Genomic DNA, 18,495 nt, shown 5'->3' on the forward strand with positions numbered 1-18,495 from the left:
GTCCGCCTCAATGTAAATATATTTACTAAAATGCATTTATCTCAGATGTTTTCCAAGATCGCGTTTTTGGTCAAAACAAGCTTTATTCAACGGCCATAACTAAAGAACCGATGAAGTGGAAGTGACCCGTCTTGTAGGCTTACATCGCGGATTTCTCTGGCACTGGCGCCACGCTCTGGCCTGGAGGGCTGGGAGTTAATGTGTTAATACATGGCAGTCAAGCCATTTCAACTTTGCAGAATATCTGTTAGCTAACTTGCATAGTAGCATATTCACACCTGTACAGTGCCATTGTTTTTGCCCTTTGTGTAAAATGAACAGGAGATCAGATGAAAATGTACACTCAAGTAACTTTGCAGTGTCAAATTCACGCACGTCTGACTGCACTCTTTAAAGGGAGCAAGGCTAAAACCATTATTATCTTCATTCTTTTGAGCGGCCACGCTCAAGTGCCAAACTGTGAGCACAGAGCTGGTTTGAAACCAAGAGTGCACTTAAGACTGTGGCATTCAAAATCAATCAAACACATTCTTCAAGGCTCTGGCAGCTGCAAAACTTTCATTTTGTATTCATGTAATCACTCGATTGGATGCATCAAACAATTTAATTATATATTTTTCATATTCATGACAAGAAATATCTCACTGTAGCTAAATGTATTTTATATTGTGAAATGTTTAAATCAAACTGACATGGAAATCTGCATTTCACTTTGAAGAGTGCCATTTAGAAATGATGAAATAAATGATAGCTGCATTTACTAATTCCATATAATAAGTAACTTATTTACTCATTCCATAACAGAAATGTATGGGAATAAACAAAACGTTCCTCAAAGAAAGTCAGTTCCGCATTGGCAAATGTTTAGAAACCCCTCCACCCACACACACACACACACACACACACACACACACACACACACACGTATATTTTACTCTCCTTCTCTTTCATGCATATCCTTAGCTTGATAATGAGCCATGAGATTGACAGCTGGATTACTGGGCTGGTTTGTAATCCTTTAATTTCTTCATTTAAGATAATAACCCTCTGGATAGAGCTCTAGCTCTCTCTCTGTCTCGCGCATGCGCGCGCGCGCACACACACACACACACACACACACACACACACACACACACACACACACACACACACACACACACACACACACACACACACACACACACACACACACACACACACACACACACACACACACACACACACACACACACACACACACACACACACAGTGTATATATTAGATACATGCCGTTATCCAACCAAATATAGATTCCATAGCTAAAATAAACTAAAGGATAAAGTAGAGCACAAGGCCTTATGTAGCTAGGGACCTTTTTTGATATTAAGAGTTTGTATAGAACAAAGGCAACTTGACAGAAGAGTCATTTAATTGAAGAGATAGCAAAGCAAAGCCCGGTGGTTTCAGAAATAGCTGTACAGTACACAGTGAGTGCACCCTCTGGAGATGAATTTAGCAGCGGCTTGGAGGGATATATGTGTTGAGTCAAGCCCTGCGTAAATCATTATGATTGGGCCGTGTTTTCCTCCAGTGTTGCTGACTGGGAATATCATATGATGTGTTGGGGGACACAGAGGGTCAAGTGGCAGCACAAGGTCAGAATCCTTGGCCATAAGTCATCAATAAAGTGAGACACTAGTAGGTGTCCCACTTCAGGTTCTTCAGTCAGGAAGGAAGGAAGGAAGGAAGGGGGAAGGGAAAGGAAGAGGGAGGCTGAAGCGCAGGTGAGCAATGATCTAAATCCATTTGTACAAAAGGGAAGAACATCCATCACCACTGCTTCTGATTATGATAAGGGCAGTTTGTACACACAGAATTGGACCTTGAGTAAGCTCTATATGCTGGCGGCACTATAAGCTATCTCTTACTCACACTCCAATAATAGTATGGTATTAACGCTTTATTCTGAGCATCCACATGTATCATCTTGGACTAAGTCTAGCTCATAAAAAAACAAATCCCAGCTGTTAAGTGAGTGTGAAAAGCAAAATGTTCACAACCACATGAGAAACTATGCCAGGTGTCATAGGAAGGAGGCGTTTTGCATGCTTTCATTGTACCTATACATCCCACCTCCACCTTCCTGATCCCACACCTCCCCCTCTCTCATGGAGGGAGGAAGAAGGCATGGAGTGGCGGATTTCTGGATCCTCTCCATCTCTCCGAGCTGAGAGAGACCTCGTTTACTAATCCACTCCACAGTAATTACAACACCCCCAGAAGTGCCAGGGCTCTAACCATGGAGGCTGAGGTCGATGGAGGTCAGAAGCAGAGAAAATGACAGGCAAGAATAACACAAGTGGGAGGCAAATAGTATATATACGGTACTAGTGCAAGGCCACATTGAAAGGCTCAGAGGCTTCCATTTTAGAATGGCGATGATTTTAAACGGCCAATTATTTAACACTAGAGATCCGGGCCGCTACACGGCTATCATACCGATATGCGCATACGTGAAGATCTCTGTAGTCCTTGTCTGAACGATGTTGAACGAGAGAAAGTGACGTTCACAGTACACGCCAGAAATGAACACATTCACAATGATGTTCATCAGGCAGAAATACAGTACGTTCAGCCCAAATGAGAACGCGTTCGTGAACTATCGTTCTTTGAACACGTTCGGTTACAAGTTGAGATGTTTTTTCCCCTGCTTGTGGGTATGGGAAACCAGTACCAAGTCATCTGCAAAATAGAGCTCCTCTGGTTGTGAAAAGCAATCATCCAATGCCTCTCGTCTTCAGTTGTTTTTTTATGATCGTGTTGAAAAGTCGTGCTGACATCACACAACCTTGCCTCATCCTGTCTTGATTTCAAAACTGTAGTCACTGTTTACTACATGGCACGTAAAGTTGGTGTAAAAGCTCTTTAAAATACCTGTGACTGTGTATTCCCCAGTGTCTGTGAGAGCTGAGAGCTTGGAATATGTTCTTCAGGTGTAGGGAAAAAAATAACTCCACTCTGGGGTCACTCTAAACATGTTGCTGTTACTAGATGGCGGTCACTGCCAACTAAGGTTGTACGATTTGGAAAATATATTGACAATCAGTGATTGGATGAGTCCAATTGTTTTTATTGGCCAATTTGGGACGATATTTGTGATTTTATTTTGCAAAATAAATGTTCTAATAGCTTCACGAGAATAATCTTCAAATATAGCCAATTAAAATGTAAAGCGCAATAGAGCACCGAAGTCTGACGTCATTTTCTGTAGAGGGCGATTTTAGGTCGCTTCATATAAGAACTGTGTTTGGAAAATAAACCGACCACCCTGGCCTTTCTGTCAGGGGAGTGGCAGTGCGTCGTTAATGATGTCCATTCATATTTGATACGGCCAGTTTCTGGAGAAAATTTAATTAATGTGGCCGCAAAAGCCTTGAAACTACATAAGAAGGCAATGTCGCTGCTAATATACGTCAAGCTCAGCTGTCAACACATTGCGCTCCTGAGATTCCTTGTTGACGTAAGCTCAGCTGGTGGTGACCTCGACTCGTACTAACCATGAAACATTAAATATCAATACAATTAAAAAAAAAAAAAAAAATTAATTAACATTCAGTTTCTGTTGTGCGACGGGCAGATGCAGCAACCCCGCCTACCCGGAAATGTAGTCTCTGGGTTGTTTGACTCGTTTATAACGCTTATTTTGTTACTCTTTGGGTATATTTGTACATTTTCACCTTCAGTCGATGCTTCATATCCATATGAGTGAAAAGGCCGGGGTGATCGGTTTATTTTTCAAACACAGTTCTTATGAGGCGATCTAAAATCCCCCTATGGAGATTACAATGCAAATAAAACGTACATGAACCTGGGGACGGACGCCCTCTACTGACAGTGACGTCAGGATTTCGGTGCTCTATACAAAGCGTGCGCTAAATGGTAATACATTTGGGCCATTCTAATAAGGCATGCTCGTGTCAGCTTGTTTATATTACCACCGGCCAATCAATACGATTTGAAATGTTCACTCGCTCCCCGACACGTGTTGCAAGTCCCTTTAGTTACAGGTGAGGGAAGTCCGGGCGGGCGATTTATCCCGCAGAGGCACAATTTATTATTTGTTTGTTATTATTTATCTGAATATAAAGATTGCTAACTTGAATGGGTGTGTTTCACCACATCGTTGCAAACTGAGGTCGGCTACTTTGCCTCAACTTCACTTCATCTCCTGGTCTGTGTCCAAAAATAATACACACACACACACACACACACACACACACTCCCCCACTAATGAGAGGTTTGAAGCTATTTGTCCCAGTTGGGTATAAGGAGCAGTACAGCATCTAGCGTCCAGCTCTTAATCTGGCTGTACTGTGTTTTTAGTTTACTTTTTTGTTGTGGCTAATGATTCGATTCTACTAAAATTGTGTTTTTCAATTTTCATCAAATTAAGTAGCCTATATCCTCTGCAAAAAAAAAGCATAGACACTAGCATCAAAGGCTTTGCTGTTGTGAGCGTACAAGTAAACAGTAATGCAAGTGAAAGAAGTGGCACTATAGGCCCACTACAATGCAGAAGCCCCTGATTTGTATTCAGATGCATGTAAATCCGGGAGCTTAAAGGAGGTCGAACCTCTTGGTAATGAACTGGTAGATGCAGGGTTACATGCTCTGCTAAAAGGTGAAACAGGGGTCTCCAACTGGGGAAACCACTCATTTCTGGATTCCAACAAAAAGCCCTTTAATCAGGGCCCGAAATCATTCAAACTTGCATTCAGATGTAAAGCACTAACACACATTGATTATGAAAATAGGGTTGTCAATTATTGTTAACAAAATGCAAATATATTCATAGAATACAAGGCTCATCAACCACAAAAGGTAATGAGACCCTTTCTTCAAAAGACAGTGAAACAAACAGTGAACAAATAGATAAAGTCATCAGTACACTGAGATTTAATTGTCATAATGTGTGTGTGTGTGTGTGTGTGTGTGTGTGTGTGTGTGTGTGTGTGTGTGTGTGTGTGTGTGTCTGTGGGGGGGGGGGGGGGTTGTTTACTGTGTGTGTGTATGTCTGTTTTTGAAAAAAGGAAAATAGGTTGGAATTGTAATTGTCTCCACCAGGCCGAAGGCATGGAGAGAGAGTACTTTTTGCACACACACTCCCTAGATGCCAATGATGAACCTCTGCCCCAAATTGTCCAGAACGGCCTGTTATAGCGGCACCAGGAGGCCGACTTTTGCAAAACACATTTTTTATATAACTCCTCCAGATTCTGTCCAAAGAATCTGAGATACTGTTACACAGTATCTCTATAGTCATGTGTTCAAGACAGATCTGTCCAATATTTCATATTCCATCCTAATTGGCTAACCGTGGCTTTCAAAGTTTGCAGGATTGGCCTGTTTTGAACCAATCATGAACGCAGCATGCAATTTACGTGAAATCTTTCACAGACTTTCCTACTAGGCTGAGGAATATATCCCACCCTTTTCACTTTGGCCTGTTATAGCGCCACCAACAGGTGGATTTTTGCAGAACACATTTTTGGAACAAAATGCCAGAAATCATCCAATTGCCACCCAAGGCGTAAGAAGAAATGGCACCCTTTTCACATTGACCTATTATAGCGCCACCAGGAGGCCACAACCTGACCTGGCCTGGTGGAGACCTGTGCCCCCGGTCTGTATATCTTTATCCTGTGCCTAACAACTTTTTTTTCTCAGGAAGACCATGTATTTCCATGTCCAAGACTTATACTAAATAATTAATCGGCTACAGGACTTTAATTACCTGTAACATTTTTTTGATCAATTGTCCTCAACCCTTAGATGACTCCCCCCTAACCCTCGCTCCAGTCCCAGCATTCACAACCTCTCTTTTCCACATAAATCCCCTGCCAAGGACTCTTCATGGCTATCATCAGGAATGTCCAGTTTTCTCCCCTTTTTTACTTTTCATTGCTGTTTTCATGTGCCAATGCTGTAAGGTTTGATCAGATTTTGAAGGTCAGCATTCAGTGCTCCTAAAGGGACATTTAAGAAATGTAAGTTTTAATGGATGGACTGCATTTCTATATTGCTTTTCTCCAAAGCGCTATATAAATATATAAGTCTAATGCATCCAACTTCAGGAGAGTACTAACAATCTGTGCATAGCACACTTCTATAAAGCCTTGTGAGGACAATAAAAACACAGAACACTCAATGGATATAGACCGGAAAAGAGAAAAGAAATATCTGCGTTTGTATGTGAAAACTTTCTGTGATTTATATAGCCTCCCTCTCAAACCAACAAGGTAATTCCATGTATTCGATAAATTCAAATGTATGTGGATACCAACAACAGGAAAACAGTTTCTCCTGACGGCCAAGGATGCTAAAGTATCTGTAAAAGTCACTTTTTTCACTAGCTCACATAAAGGAGATGAGTCAGGAGATGACAAAATAGACTGAAAAGCATTGTGTGGTATGTACTGCATGTTTGGCGGCTGGCTTGATGGAGAGGGCTCAGCATGTATGTGTGTCATGTTGTACAGAGTTTGAACGGATATAGGAGCGCACAGCTTGGCTCGGTTAGGCAGGGAGAGATAAAGAGAAATGATGTAGCTCATCTTCCATACCTGTATTCTATCAGCACACCACAGACTTCATGTCCTGGCTGCAGAGATGAAAGACTCTTCGGAGGACAAGAGAGACGTTACCGAGTCAGAGAGAAAATGGCATCCCGCTTATCAAGCGCCCCGAGACGTAATCCCACCTTGCGCACACACACACACACACACACACACACACACACACACACACTCTCTCTCTCTCTCTCTCTCTCTCTCTCCCTATAGGCCTGGCCATACTTATGAAAGCCCCGTCACTTTGGATAGAAGGTTAGGAGTCTGAAGTTCTCTACAGCACAGCGTACCCCACACAGGCTGTTTCAAGACAGATATGGGCTCTCTGTCAGGATTTCCAGGCCTAGTCTTAATTGGGGTCACATCACAAGTCATTTCCTATGAGTAACTTTTGGAGATGGAGTTAAACTGCAGCCAATCCATGCTGAAAGCACTGTGGTTGATAAGGCATGATCCCACTTGAATGAATCCGTTACATTAACCCTTTAAGACCATCTAAATCAGTAGTTATTTTTGAATAGCCAATGCAAAAAAAAATCTAAAATGACACAGATGCTTTCCCAGTTTGAATGGGTTAAAGGAAATAATGTGAATATCATGTTCTTTTACATGCAATATTGAAACCAAATTAGAAGTTACTGAAATAAAAAATGATCCAATCCAGTACTAAGAACACAGAGATCCGAAAGGCTGAATGTACCAAGACATACAAAGACATACCTATACAGTAGTAGAGAATAGGAAACACTGGTATGGATATCAAAACAAGCCTATGCTCTTTGAAAGGGCATAGAAGTGCTGGAATTCACAGCCCTCCACAAGAAATAGACTTGCCCAAGAAACTGACACTTCTTTTGTGTCGCTGTAACCCAGAAGACAAAAGTTATCATGGTTGTTTTCCACATCTTTCCTGGCCAACAATAGAGTAGTTCTCTATACAATTTTAAACTCCCGTATATTGCATTTCTAACACAGCTAATTAATTTGATGTCTATGTCAAATTAATTATCTGTTTTGGAAATGCCAGACCAGATGTTTCTTTCTTCTTGCTCACAACTTCACATTGGATACATAATATAGCAAAAAGGTGCACTCAGACCTGTGCCGGCCTCCACCAAGTTTGGCCTGATGGTGGTGCTAAGGAACAGGGCCGGGGAACAGCACAATCCATAGGATTCTTCCAGCCTGGTAAACCATCTCGGTTTGGCCTGATGGTTCATGCACTAGAGCAGGGGTGTCAAACTTATTTCGAGCAGGGGCTACATTGGGCGAAACGTGACTTGATGAGGACCGGACCAGTTGCACAGATGTGAATGCGTGCTTGCGCACGTTCAATTACACAACTGTCAATGGCTTTTGTCTCAGTCACTGCTATAACTACTGTGTCTCACTTTACAAATGTTGTTTATTATGAAGAATAGTGAATAGGCTAGAGAGGAAAGGCCATGCAAGCACCAAATCCAATAGGGTTCTTCCTGATCTTGGGAGCATGGCACATTTCATTTTCATGCCAATCTTGCCAATACCTTTTGACATGACATAATGTTGGCCACAGAGAGATGAACAAAACAAAACAAAACCACTTTCATGGAGGTAATACGACCAAGTTACAATAAACAGTGCCACCTCAGTGACCCCACTATCCCCACCCGGTGAGGGCCCAAGGGGTGAATCTCACTGCTGTCTTTTTAAATATGTGCTGACAGCAGCTTAAAGGGGTGCCGTCCTGAAGGAACTGCAGTTCAAATTAACTTCTTTTGTGATGAGGCCACCTCCCCTTGCTTGTGTTCTGAGATGTCTGTTCTGGCTCTTGGAGCGAGGTGATGGTTTACACAGTGATGTGCAATCACCGGAATATTTCCTTTCACGGCCTATCTAGTCACAGCAGGAATCTGCACTGACCGAGGTACTCCTCATGCTCTGAGACAATCAGCTCCATGGGAGCATGAGGCGATTTATTCTGGACAACTTAGGGGCAGACCAGGAATGTGCTTGTGGTTGTGCGTTAGAAAAACAAAGGTCTCTTTTATGGTGAACCACGAAAACATAGCAGTCTATTTAACACAATGAGTGCTGGGATTTTCTTCAAAATAAAGGCGCTAGAGTGCCAGAAGATATGGGAGATTTTACTCTGAAAAGCCCAGGCTACAACAAAATCAGTGCCGGGGTTTCTTTCAAAATAGCAGTTCTGGTTGCCGTGCAGATATGGCAGATTTTACTCTGAAAGCCCCCCCCTTCCGTTCCGTACAAAAACCGGGAGAAATAATGTTGCTTGCTTACCTCGCTATGATTACGATAAAGTCGCTTGATAATCCCTCACGTTCATATTTTAAACGAGAGGCATGTTGAAGTCAGAAATGAAGAGCTTAGTACATCCATCTGGTCAAAACCATAGAGAGCTCCCTAGATTACGCGCTACTTGCCTTTCTTTCTGAGCGGTAAACAGGAAGCATGTGCGAACAGCAAGGAGTATGGTGCAGAATGAGAGGCCAACCCAAAAAAATGGAAAAGAACCTGAATATTTTTCTCTCGTTTGATATCAATGAAAATGCGCTAGGACGTGTGTACACGTCCTCGCAATCCATCGGTTGGATTAGCTATGACGTTTCCACACGTCCTACGGTCAAAATGGGTCAAAGGTGGAGTAGGATGAGACATTAATGGATGGCCAAAGACTTACTAAATGTATCCCCTGGTTCTAACGTAGAACAAAAATCAAACCTGTGTGAACTGAGTGGTGCAACTACACTTTTATTGTTTTAGTTCAATTATATAATGTGTGAGTGTGAGTTTAAAATATTGCCCCAAAACAGGTGGTGGAAATACCATGTGAAAATATATTTCTTCAACATATTTACTTGCATTATAAAAACATTGAAATGATCATGCAGACATCCCATCCATCAAAACGTCATCCTCCTTCTGCCATGTTGTTTAGCAAATGAAAAGAGAAGTCTGATCTGGATTGCACCTGCTGGAACAGTGGCCCTGTCCCGATTGCTCACTGTTCATCATTCGAGATAGCAGGCATGGTTGGGTACTCTCTGGTCCAGCAACCCCCTTATACTGTATAACTGTACCATCCATGTTCCTCCTGTCTCTCTACCTAGCCCATTCATTTTCCTGGAAAGTGATGGTTTTAGGTTATCCACACAGCGGTGTTAGCACTAAAGGCTTCCTCCTGTTTTGTTTTCCACTATATAGAAAAAACAGACCTTCAGTCAGGCTAGCCACCAGCCCATTAATCATAGTATGAGGACTCAGGCCTCTGCAGCCCATATCCCTTCCAGTGGTCAGACAGGGGGACAACACAGCTCCCAGATTGATTTTTGCGATGAACACAGAAAGGGGGAGGTAGGCAAAATGATAAGAGAGATAGACAAAAGGAAACCAGAGGTAAAAGCAATATTGTATCGAGGCTATAGCTGATGTACAAGATAAACTAAATCGAATTGATACAGTTCTGAAGCACAAGAAGACTAAGCTGGAATTTGGAAGGTGATTGCACTGGGTTTTTCTTCCTCTTGGGGAAGAAAAGTTACACTCTCACAGACATACACACACATGCATTGTACACACGAGTACAATAGCTCCTGCACATGCCTAGAACGCAACGAGATACCTTAGCTGTTGAGATGCATCACACTCTGCTAACACTTCAACCAAATTACAGAGAGGCAAAAAAAAGTGTGAACTCTATACCCCTGATACAAACTGGAGGCTGACTAGGATGGTGCAGCCCGTCAGGGGAGTGCCCTGACTAAATAACAAAATGAAATTGTTTTCCACAGAGCTGGAAAATGCTCCAAACAGCCGTTAATGTGAATGCCATTTCCTCCTGGCAAATAACATTTCATGTAACAATAGACAAATATTTGGCTGCAAAAGTAAGTTGCCAAGGGAGAGCTAAGCTTATTGCACTTTGCTGCTGCGTTTCTCCCCAAAGTGTGAGTAAAGGCTTGAAGTGGTAATGCTAGCTGAATATGTATAAAGAAATTAAGAAAGAAAGAAAGAAAGAAAGAAAGAAAGAAAGAAAGAAAGAAAGATAGAAAGAAACATCCAGTCCCAAAAGCCTCTGCAATAGTACTATACTACTGTACTGCATGACTGAAATTGTCAAAAAGATATGTAGTATAGCAGCTAAAAGCCCACTTTGTTACCTTCCATGCAGTGATTGCAATCATACGATGACAATGACTATATTTCATTAATTGAATATTGTGGTCAGAGTGCAAAGCAGTTATGGTAAAAATAAGGTTGTTTACCTAAAAAGAAATGCATAAATGCATTTCAGCATAGCAGAAATGCATTTATCTATTAATTATGGATATGAATTGGATGATGTTGATGTATATGACCAATATTCATGCCAAGATGAGCCAGACTCGAAAAATACAACATTTTATGTTGCTGGAGAATAGAGGAACCTCTCAATAGATGTCTGCACTAAAAAGAAATGAAGCGAATGAAAAAAGAATTGAATTCCTCTGAAAAAACATAAAGTGTTGGAAAATGAATCACAATGAGCAATGGAGACAGAATGGAACAGCAATGCTTTGGGCAGCAAGCATTCACAGCAGGAGACAAATAGGCCCTTTAATGTTACTGCTTTGAATTCCCACCTTGATCATTAAATAAAAAGTAAAATGGAATATTTACTTGAAATTAGTCTCATATGGGGGCTAACTCATTAATTAATCAATAGAATTCCCACAAAACAGTTTACCTTTAATCACTTTGTGTCATCATGTTCAAAGATATATTCAGACTGTGCAAGATCACAGCTCTAGATTCAAAGATCGTTCAAAGCACACATTACAGCTGTCACTCGATCCTGTATGTTTATACTCGTCTCTATATATAACATTCGACGAATTAGACCGCTCCTCACCCGAGTCAGCCCAGCTCCTTATCAAGACATGTTATGTCAAAACTTTATTGTAACCCCCTCCTTTGGCCTACCGGCATGCGCACTTAAGCCTCTCCAATTGATACAAAATGCCGCAGCTCGCTTGGTCTTCAACCAGCCAAAATTCTCACATGTCTCCCCCCTTCATGTTCGGAATAAAGTTTTTCATTCATTCATTCATTCTCCGCTCCCTCCATTGGCTCCCGGTCGCTGCCCGGGAGCACAGAATACAAAACTCTGATGCTGGCATTCAAAGCAACCAAAGATATGGCACCCCCATATCTTGCAAGTCTGATCGAACCCTAGTACAAACCCTTCCGCACACTCAGATCAGGCAACGCAGGGAAGCTGGAAGTACTTTCACTAAAAACACCGGGACAACACGTACTTCCCATTACAATCAGAACTGCAGACTCACTCCCAATCTTCCACCGTAGTCTGAAAACCCACCTCTTCAGACTCCATCTTGGCCCGTAGCACTTGCCCTAGCCCCGACGACCTTACAGGCGTATGAAAAGGCTCAATTTATGTAACTTAGATAGCATTTTATGCAGACATAGCACTATAGTACATAGTTTCATTATAGATGCTCCACTGTTACATTCTTAGCTTACTTTTTTAACTACTTTTTTATGTATATGATGTATGGCAATGTTTTTTGTTCTTAAATCGCTCTGGATTAAGTGTCTGCTAAATGCCTAAATTGAAAATGGTAAATTGTAGATTTATCTGACTTGAACCTTGCGCCATGCCTGTGCTCCACATCATGAGATGATGTTGGTTTTGGGACACAGCCACTGTGTCCTGACCTGACCTTCTCCGAAAGTGATGCCATAGCCATGTGCTATAATGTAGGCCGCTGTATGTCTCCCGCCACACCTTCAGTAAAGGAGATAGTAAAGACAGTGTGCCTACCTTTGACAATACTCTGGCCTCGCAGTACATCCCTTGAGATAATCACTGTGTAGAAGTTCTGGGAGAAGCCTGGATGGCATGGGGCTTTCTGCGGCTGGCCTGCCTTAGTCCCCTGAGGAAAAAACAACACGGCCTGTTAAGCATGGGCAAATTGACTTGCGACTACCAGGACACAGGTTGCTCTCAAAGCCTTCAACACTCATATTAAACCTCTCTCTGACTACAGGGCAACATATTTGTTTCAGTCGGCAGCACATCGTACTTGAACTAGCAGAGACCACATCTGGTGCATTGGCCACCTGTTCCAAATCACTGCGGTGGAAAGTAAATTCTGAGGAGATTAGTATTGGGTATGATATGGTTCAATGTGTGTATATGGAAGGATGATGATGACAACAACATCACCAACCGTGAGGAGGACTATCACAATGAAGCAATGAGTAACAAATCACAATGTTAATGAGAGTGAAGATGCAGATGATGATGGTGAAAGTATGCCTATCGTCCACCCTTAGATGTATGGAAGGAGAGAGTCAAATTGAAATAAGGTATGCTATTATAGACACAATTATGTGACAAATAGAAGACAAAAAGAGATTTCATATTCATAAAGGCAGACACCCAGTCATTATCCATGCACCACATAAAGTTATAGCTAAAGCAAACCCTTATCATTCATTAGTAGGTTTCAACATTCAATTCATAATTATGCCTATAGCTATAGCCTACTCCTGCATCAATTAACAAGTTAAATTCATTGTGTGCAAATACTGCTTGGCAAAATAACAAGTTATATCATATTTGAAATTAACATTATATGCATTGTGGAGGAAATTGCCCATATAGGCCTAGACATATTGTTCAATGCATCACATGCAGAAGGCTATAAAAACGGTATTCATGCAATATAATGTAGCCTGCTCTATAAGTTTTCTTTTTCTGCGAATATCCATTCATAATTATGCTATCAGCCCATTCCTCTCAATTCATGTAGCCTGCCTACATGTTGCAAAATGAGAATCAGTTGAGAAGTGAACGATATTCTCTCAGAAAAGAATAAGATAGTATAGTATGCTACAGCCCTGTAAATTGAATCCAGCGGACGTGGGGTCTACTATACTGCATCCTCTGCAATAAATATGCACCGCAGTAGAAAGTGGGAATACGGCGGAGAACAATTCATAGTTTTTGACCAACCGTCAGCGGCAGCCAACTTTAATATTTATTCGGCAGATAAAAACACGTACCATATCTAAACGGTGATTATACGCATCATGTTACCTTTACCGCAAGACTGCAGAGAAAGTGAGCGGCTGACTGTCACTTTTCTGCTCCATGCACGGCACCGCTTTGCGGTGCTTTGTAACTACAGCAGTGCAGTACTTTCGCAAGATGTTATCCCTTTACATAAATTAATTAATTCATCTTACCAAGGATGTGCCCACAAGTAAGGTGCACGCCAGTATGAAAACGCAGCCAACATTCATCTTTGCAAATAGCCGTATGAACGCGAATCACGCGATGGGGGGAGACGGCCAACTCGAGTTCTTCGCCAAATAGTAATTCCCGAAGCCCTCTTCTTGGATGCGGAGTTCCGCGCACAACGGAGCAGGCTGTGAGAAACCGTCCCTACTTGTCTAGCGCAAAAGTGCCGCTGAGCCGGAGATGCTGAGCTCTGTACAATGGAAGTCGGTGCCTATTGGATGACAGCGTCACTATAACCCCTCCTACCCACACTATAGAGAAAGCATGGCATTGTCAGTGTCACTCGGATTACTCATGGACCGGCTGAAAATGGGGTTTCCAGACTGTTTAGATAAATAGTTTGACGGTTTAGTGTTTGACTGTGCTATACACGGGCACACGCACACGGAACTAGTGGTTTGAGTGACAACCGGCCATCCATATCCCTTAATTGTCAATCTCCAAACCGAAGATTTCACACCCCTGTCCCTCTTCCACTGTTTAACCCATTGATGCCTGAGGCCGAATCTGGGAACGCCTTCTAGGGCCTGACCTAAGGTTTCTGAAAACCTTCAAATTCTGATGATTTAAAAAAAAATAGTTATGTTGCTACATGTATAGCAATAGCTGATGAGACACAGAGAGCGCGCCGGCATCAAGGGTAGAACAATGTATATGTTGCACCAGGCGTCACGAAACTATTTGAAATAGGCTATTTGCCATTAAGCCTGCCCACTGCCCAGTAACAGACTATAGACTGCTTCATATAACTGTAACGGCCACAGCTTCGATGTCCATTGGAGGCCATGCATCATACGGATGTCTTGGCTTTATCTTGGTTTTATTTTTTCCAAACAGACACCAAGACACCTTGTAGTAAGAAACAAGTAGGCTTGTACAGCTAGACACGCCCACCGCAATCAGCATGTATTGTAGGGCATGTCAAGCTAATTGGACTATATAAATATATTGAACAATAGTGGCTCTAAGGCCAACTTTTTAGAACCCAAAAGAAAAGTATAAAGGTGCAGACATAGTTAAAAGTAAGCTGCAAACCAAATATAAACATTGCAACGTTAAACGTTAAAAATACTGCCTACAGGATGAGACCAAAATATAATAGCAAAATATATAGTATGGTACTGTAATTACAGTACAAAATAATGAGGACATAGCATAGGGACAAAGAGGAAAACAGGAACACATAATAAAGAACATGTACCGTGTGTGCCTCTTGAACCATGTGCAGGTGAATTATTATTGTCTCTGAGAGAGTATGTTTAGCACTCTGTCTGTCTGTCTGTCCGTCTGTCCGTCCGTCCGTGTACAGCTAATCTCCGGCACCATTGGTCCGGGCCGGCAGATGCCAAACTTTGCACATACACTCCCTGGATGCCAACGACTAACCTCTGCCCTAAATTCTTCAGAGCGGCCCGTTATAGTGCCACCATGAGACCGATTTATACAAGCACATTTCATTACATTACGTACACATTTTAACCATACAGTAGGCCTACATCACGCAAATAGATAGTGTATACCGATACACTATCTCTATAGAGCGCCGCAGTCCCCGCCCCCTTTCAGAAAGCGAGTGGCCCAGGAAGTGAAAGCCCCATGCATTCTGCCATCGGCACTTTTTATATAATTTATTTAAAGACGGTTACGCCGCGGACAAAGCCAATTCGGATCGTGACGAATCATGACAATGAACACAATATTTTGGGCCGATCAAATAATTTATAAGACGAAAAATAAAACAAATAGTGTTGTCTCCTGACTTTCTTTTCTTCTTTCTAATGATTTGATCGTCCCAAAATATTGTGTTCATTGTCATGATTCGTCACGATCCGAATTGGCTTTGTCCGCGGCGTAACCGTCTTTAAATAAATTATATTAAAAGTGCCGATGGCAGAATGCATGGGGCTTTCACTTCCTGGGCCACTCGCTTTTCTGAAAGGGGGCGGGGACTGCGGCGCTCTATAGTCATGTGCTCAACAGGGATCTGTCCCATTTCCCATATTGGCCAAGATTGCCTTCCCAAGCTTCGTTTAGAAATAAAATGCCACAAATCATGAACACAGCATGCGATTTCAGTAAAATTATACACATTATACATTCCCACTAGGCAAAGGAAGTAATGCCACTTAAAATGTTTTTAATCAGCCTCATGGTGGCGCTATAACAGGCCAAATTTAGTTTTTACCTATAACTGCACAGATCTGTGTACAATGTTGTATGCGCACTCCCTAGCCTAGCACTTGCATGACAATGTGACAGAAGTAGCATGTGCAAAAAATTCTGAGATGATGAAATGATGATTGATGATAATGGTCATGGAAGGGGAACCTTCTGAAAGCTTCATGGGTAAAGATAATCAACTTCAAAATCTTAAAAAAATAGGTCATAACGACCTCTCAGTCATGCGAGTGCTAGAGGCCATGGAAAAAACGTTGCCCTGCATTTTTCGCAGCTGCCTGTTATAGCGCCACCATGAGACCGCTTTTTTGCAAAACACATTTCTTTACATTACTCGTACAGAATTTATCCAAATTGAAAATCTGTATACAGTATACAGTATACACTATCTATCACAAATACTCCTATTCTCCTGGTGGAGACCTGTGCTCCGAGGGGGACTTTTTCTAGTTGTCTCTCTGATGTAAAACTGGCTTCTCTGCAGCAACTCGCTTCTGATCATGTGACTCCTTTCCAAGGGTACATATATATTTACCTTGTGGTATGTATGACCTTTAAACATATTGTCGTTTTAATACTATAATAGTCTACTAATATGAAATTAACCTTTTTAACCCACTATGAACATGAATGTTAAATAAACAAAAACATAACTGAACACGGTCTCTCCTTCTGGGACAGTTACAATAACAGATTATAGAATGTGATGTTAGAATTAGGATAATTAACCTCAATCAACAGTATAGTACATGTTGTTATGTGTGTATTGTGAGTCTAGAATGGGCTAGCCTGGCCATTAGGTTACTTGCAATAGTTGAGCAGTGCATTCGTTGGGTCCACAACATAATGCTGACATTTCAGAAGCCTCAGATAAGTGCCACAATTTCCATATCTGAGAGGTTATGACAGCGTAATCCCATCACAAAGAATATGCCAGTGTCAATCACCACAGCCCAGTCTATCCCAGTCACTGTCACTTTGTTTCTTTATTTCTCATCGTCCACTCCAGGAATTCCTTCATGATTGATTAAGGCTATAAAAATCCTCCTCCTCACTGTACTGTTATTGGTCTGAGTGATTCCAAATTAAACTGCAAGTTCAACAAAGAAGACGTAGCCTGTAACCCTGCACCTGTAGTCTTTAGTCAAGCATTGCTCAGTGGACATGTTTGACTGACTCCAGCGGGAGGGATTGAGGTCAGAATGATCAGAACATGCCTCCATATTCCTTCAGGGTCTTGGCAGGAAAACCATACAATGACTGGTGAAGGACTTTAACCCGCCACCGCCTTATACAATACACAATGACTTTATTAACGATAAATTATGTCACCTCTTACTGTTCTGCATACATTGCTCATTCCCCAGAAGAGGCAAATTGTTGAAAGGAAGCAGAGGGCTGAAGCTTGCCGAATGTCCTCACATGATTTCCATTATTCTTTTGTTATTAATAGTTTTTTTTTTTTATTCATCACAAAAACAATACAATTACGTATAGTACAAACAGTCCTACAGTCATTTGTCCGACAACACTCCCGACATGTGCTGTGGGTTAAAACTAACTTGTTCTGCAGGTTAAAAATCGCTTGTGGCTCCCAACATATGATGCAGGTTAAAACTAACCCGTGGCGGGTAAAAAATCACCCGTGGCGTCTACGTGCGGTTAGGGTTAGGTTGGGATTTTGTGTATATTGGATTCATAGCCTTAGGACATGCACCCCTTGCCTATTGAGGAAAATATTTATACTCTCGGGTCAGGGTTTAATCAACACTTGGGATTTTGCGGTGTAGCACATTGTATATCTCTCTGTATGCCTCAGTTCACGTTGTTTTAGCAGTTAATAGTTCTAAGACATGCCTCAGAGGCATGCAAACCACTGAACACCACGCTTCCCTCCAAAGAACAAACACAATGATATTCATGAAAATATTGTTTTGCTGAATTACTACCCTGAAGAGGAGACTGACTGATTCTCTGCTCAGTAAATTCTGTTGCTCGAAGGTGCTCTGCCAGTTTGAAAACGCAAGTAAATTATTCCACTCGAGTATCGAGCATTTGCCTAATAAAAATACCATCTGGGCACTTGAACCGAATTGGTTTAAGGCCATGCTAAATTATTAAACAAATCTCACCAAATGGGTCCCAATCCTCTTTTTAAAAGGGGGAATAAGTTATGAACACCTTAACAAAGACTGTACAGGCTGTACTATTCTTCGATTTGTGTATCATAAATACATTCTTTTTGTTCATTTCTTGTCCTGATGTAATGACTTGTTAGAGCTCCATCGCCTCTCTCTATCTCTCTCAAGATTCCAACACTCATGCAATCAATATAAGTTGATACTTTGTGGAGGCCAAGCCTTTTCAAACAGTCAAAGCCCATTTGTCCTTCATAACAC

At 41.7% G+C, this 18,495-nt stretch overlaps 1 protein-coding gene across 1 annotated transcript in view; it reads right to left on the minus strand.

Moving 5' to 3' along the window:
* The window catches only part of cdh4 (cadherin 4, type 1, R-cadherin (retinal)), a 235,804-nt gene extending 221,753 nt beyond the window's left edge, over nucleotides 1-14,051 (minus strand). The window contains exons 1-2 of the mRNA XM_080788722.1: nucleotides 13,864-14,051; nucleotides 12,434-12,545 (exon numbers count right to left, since the gene is read on the minus strand). Of these exons, the coding sequence (XP_080644848.1) occupies nucleotides 12,434-12,545; nucleotides 13,864-13,920 (169 nt within the window). The 5' untranslated portion in view covers nucleotides 13,921-14,051. The remainder of the gene's footprint in view (nucleotides 1-12,433; nucleotides 12,546-13,863) is intronic.
* Nucleotides 14,052-18,495: the final 4,444 nt, after the last annotated feature.

The sequence above is a fragment of the Protomyctophum bolini genome (genome assembly GCF_963924005.1).
Source record: "Protomyctophum bolini genome assembly, chromosome: 2".
Classification (NCBI taxonomy): domain Eukaryota; kingdom Metazoa; phylum Chordata; class Actinopteri; order Myctophiformes; family Myctophidae; genus Protomyctophum; species Protomyctophum bolini.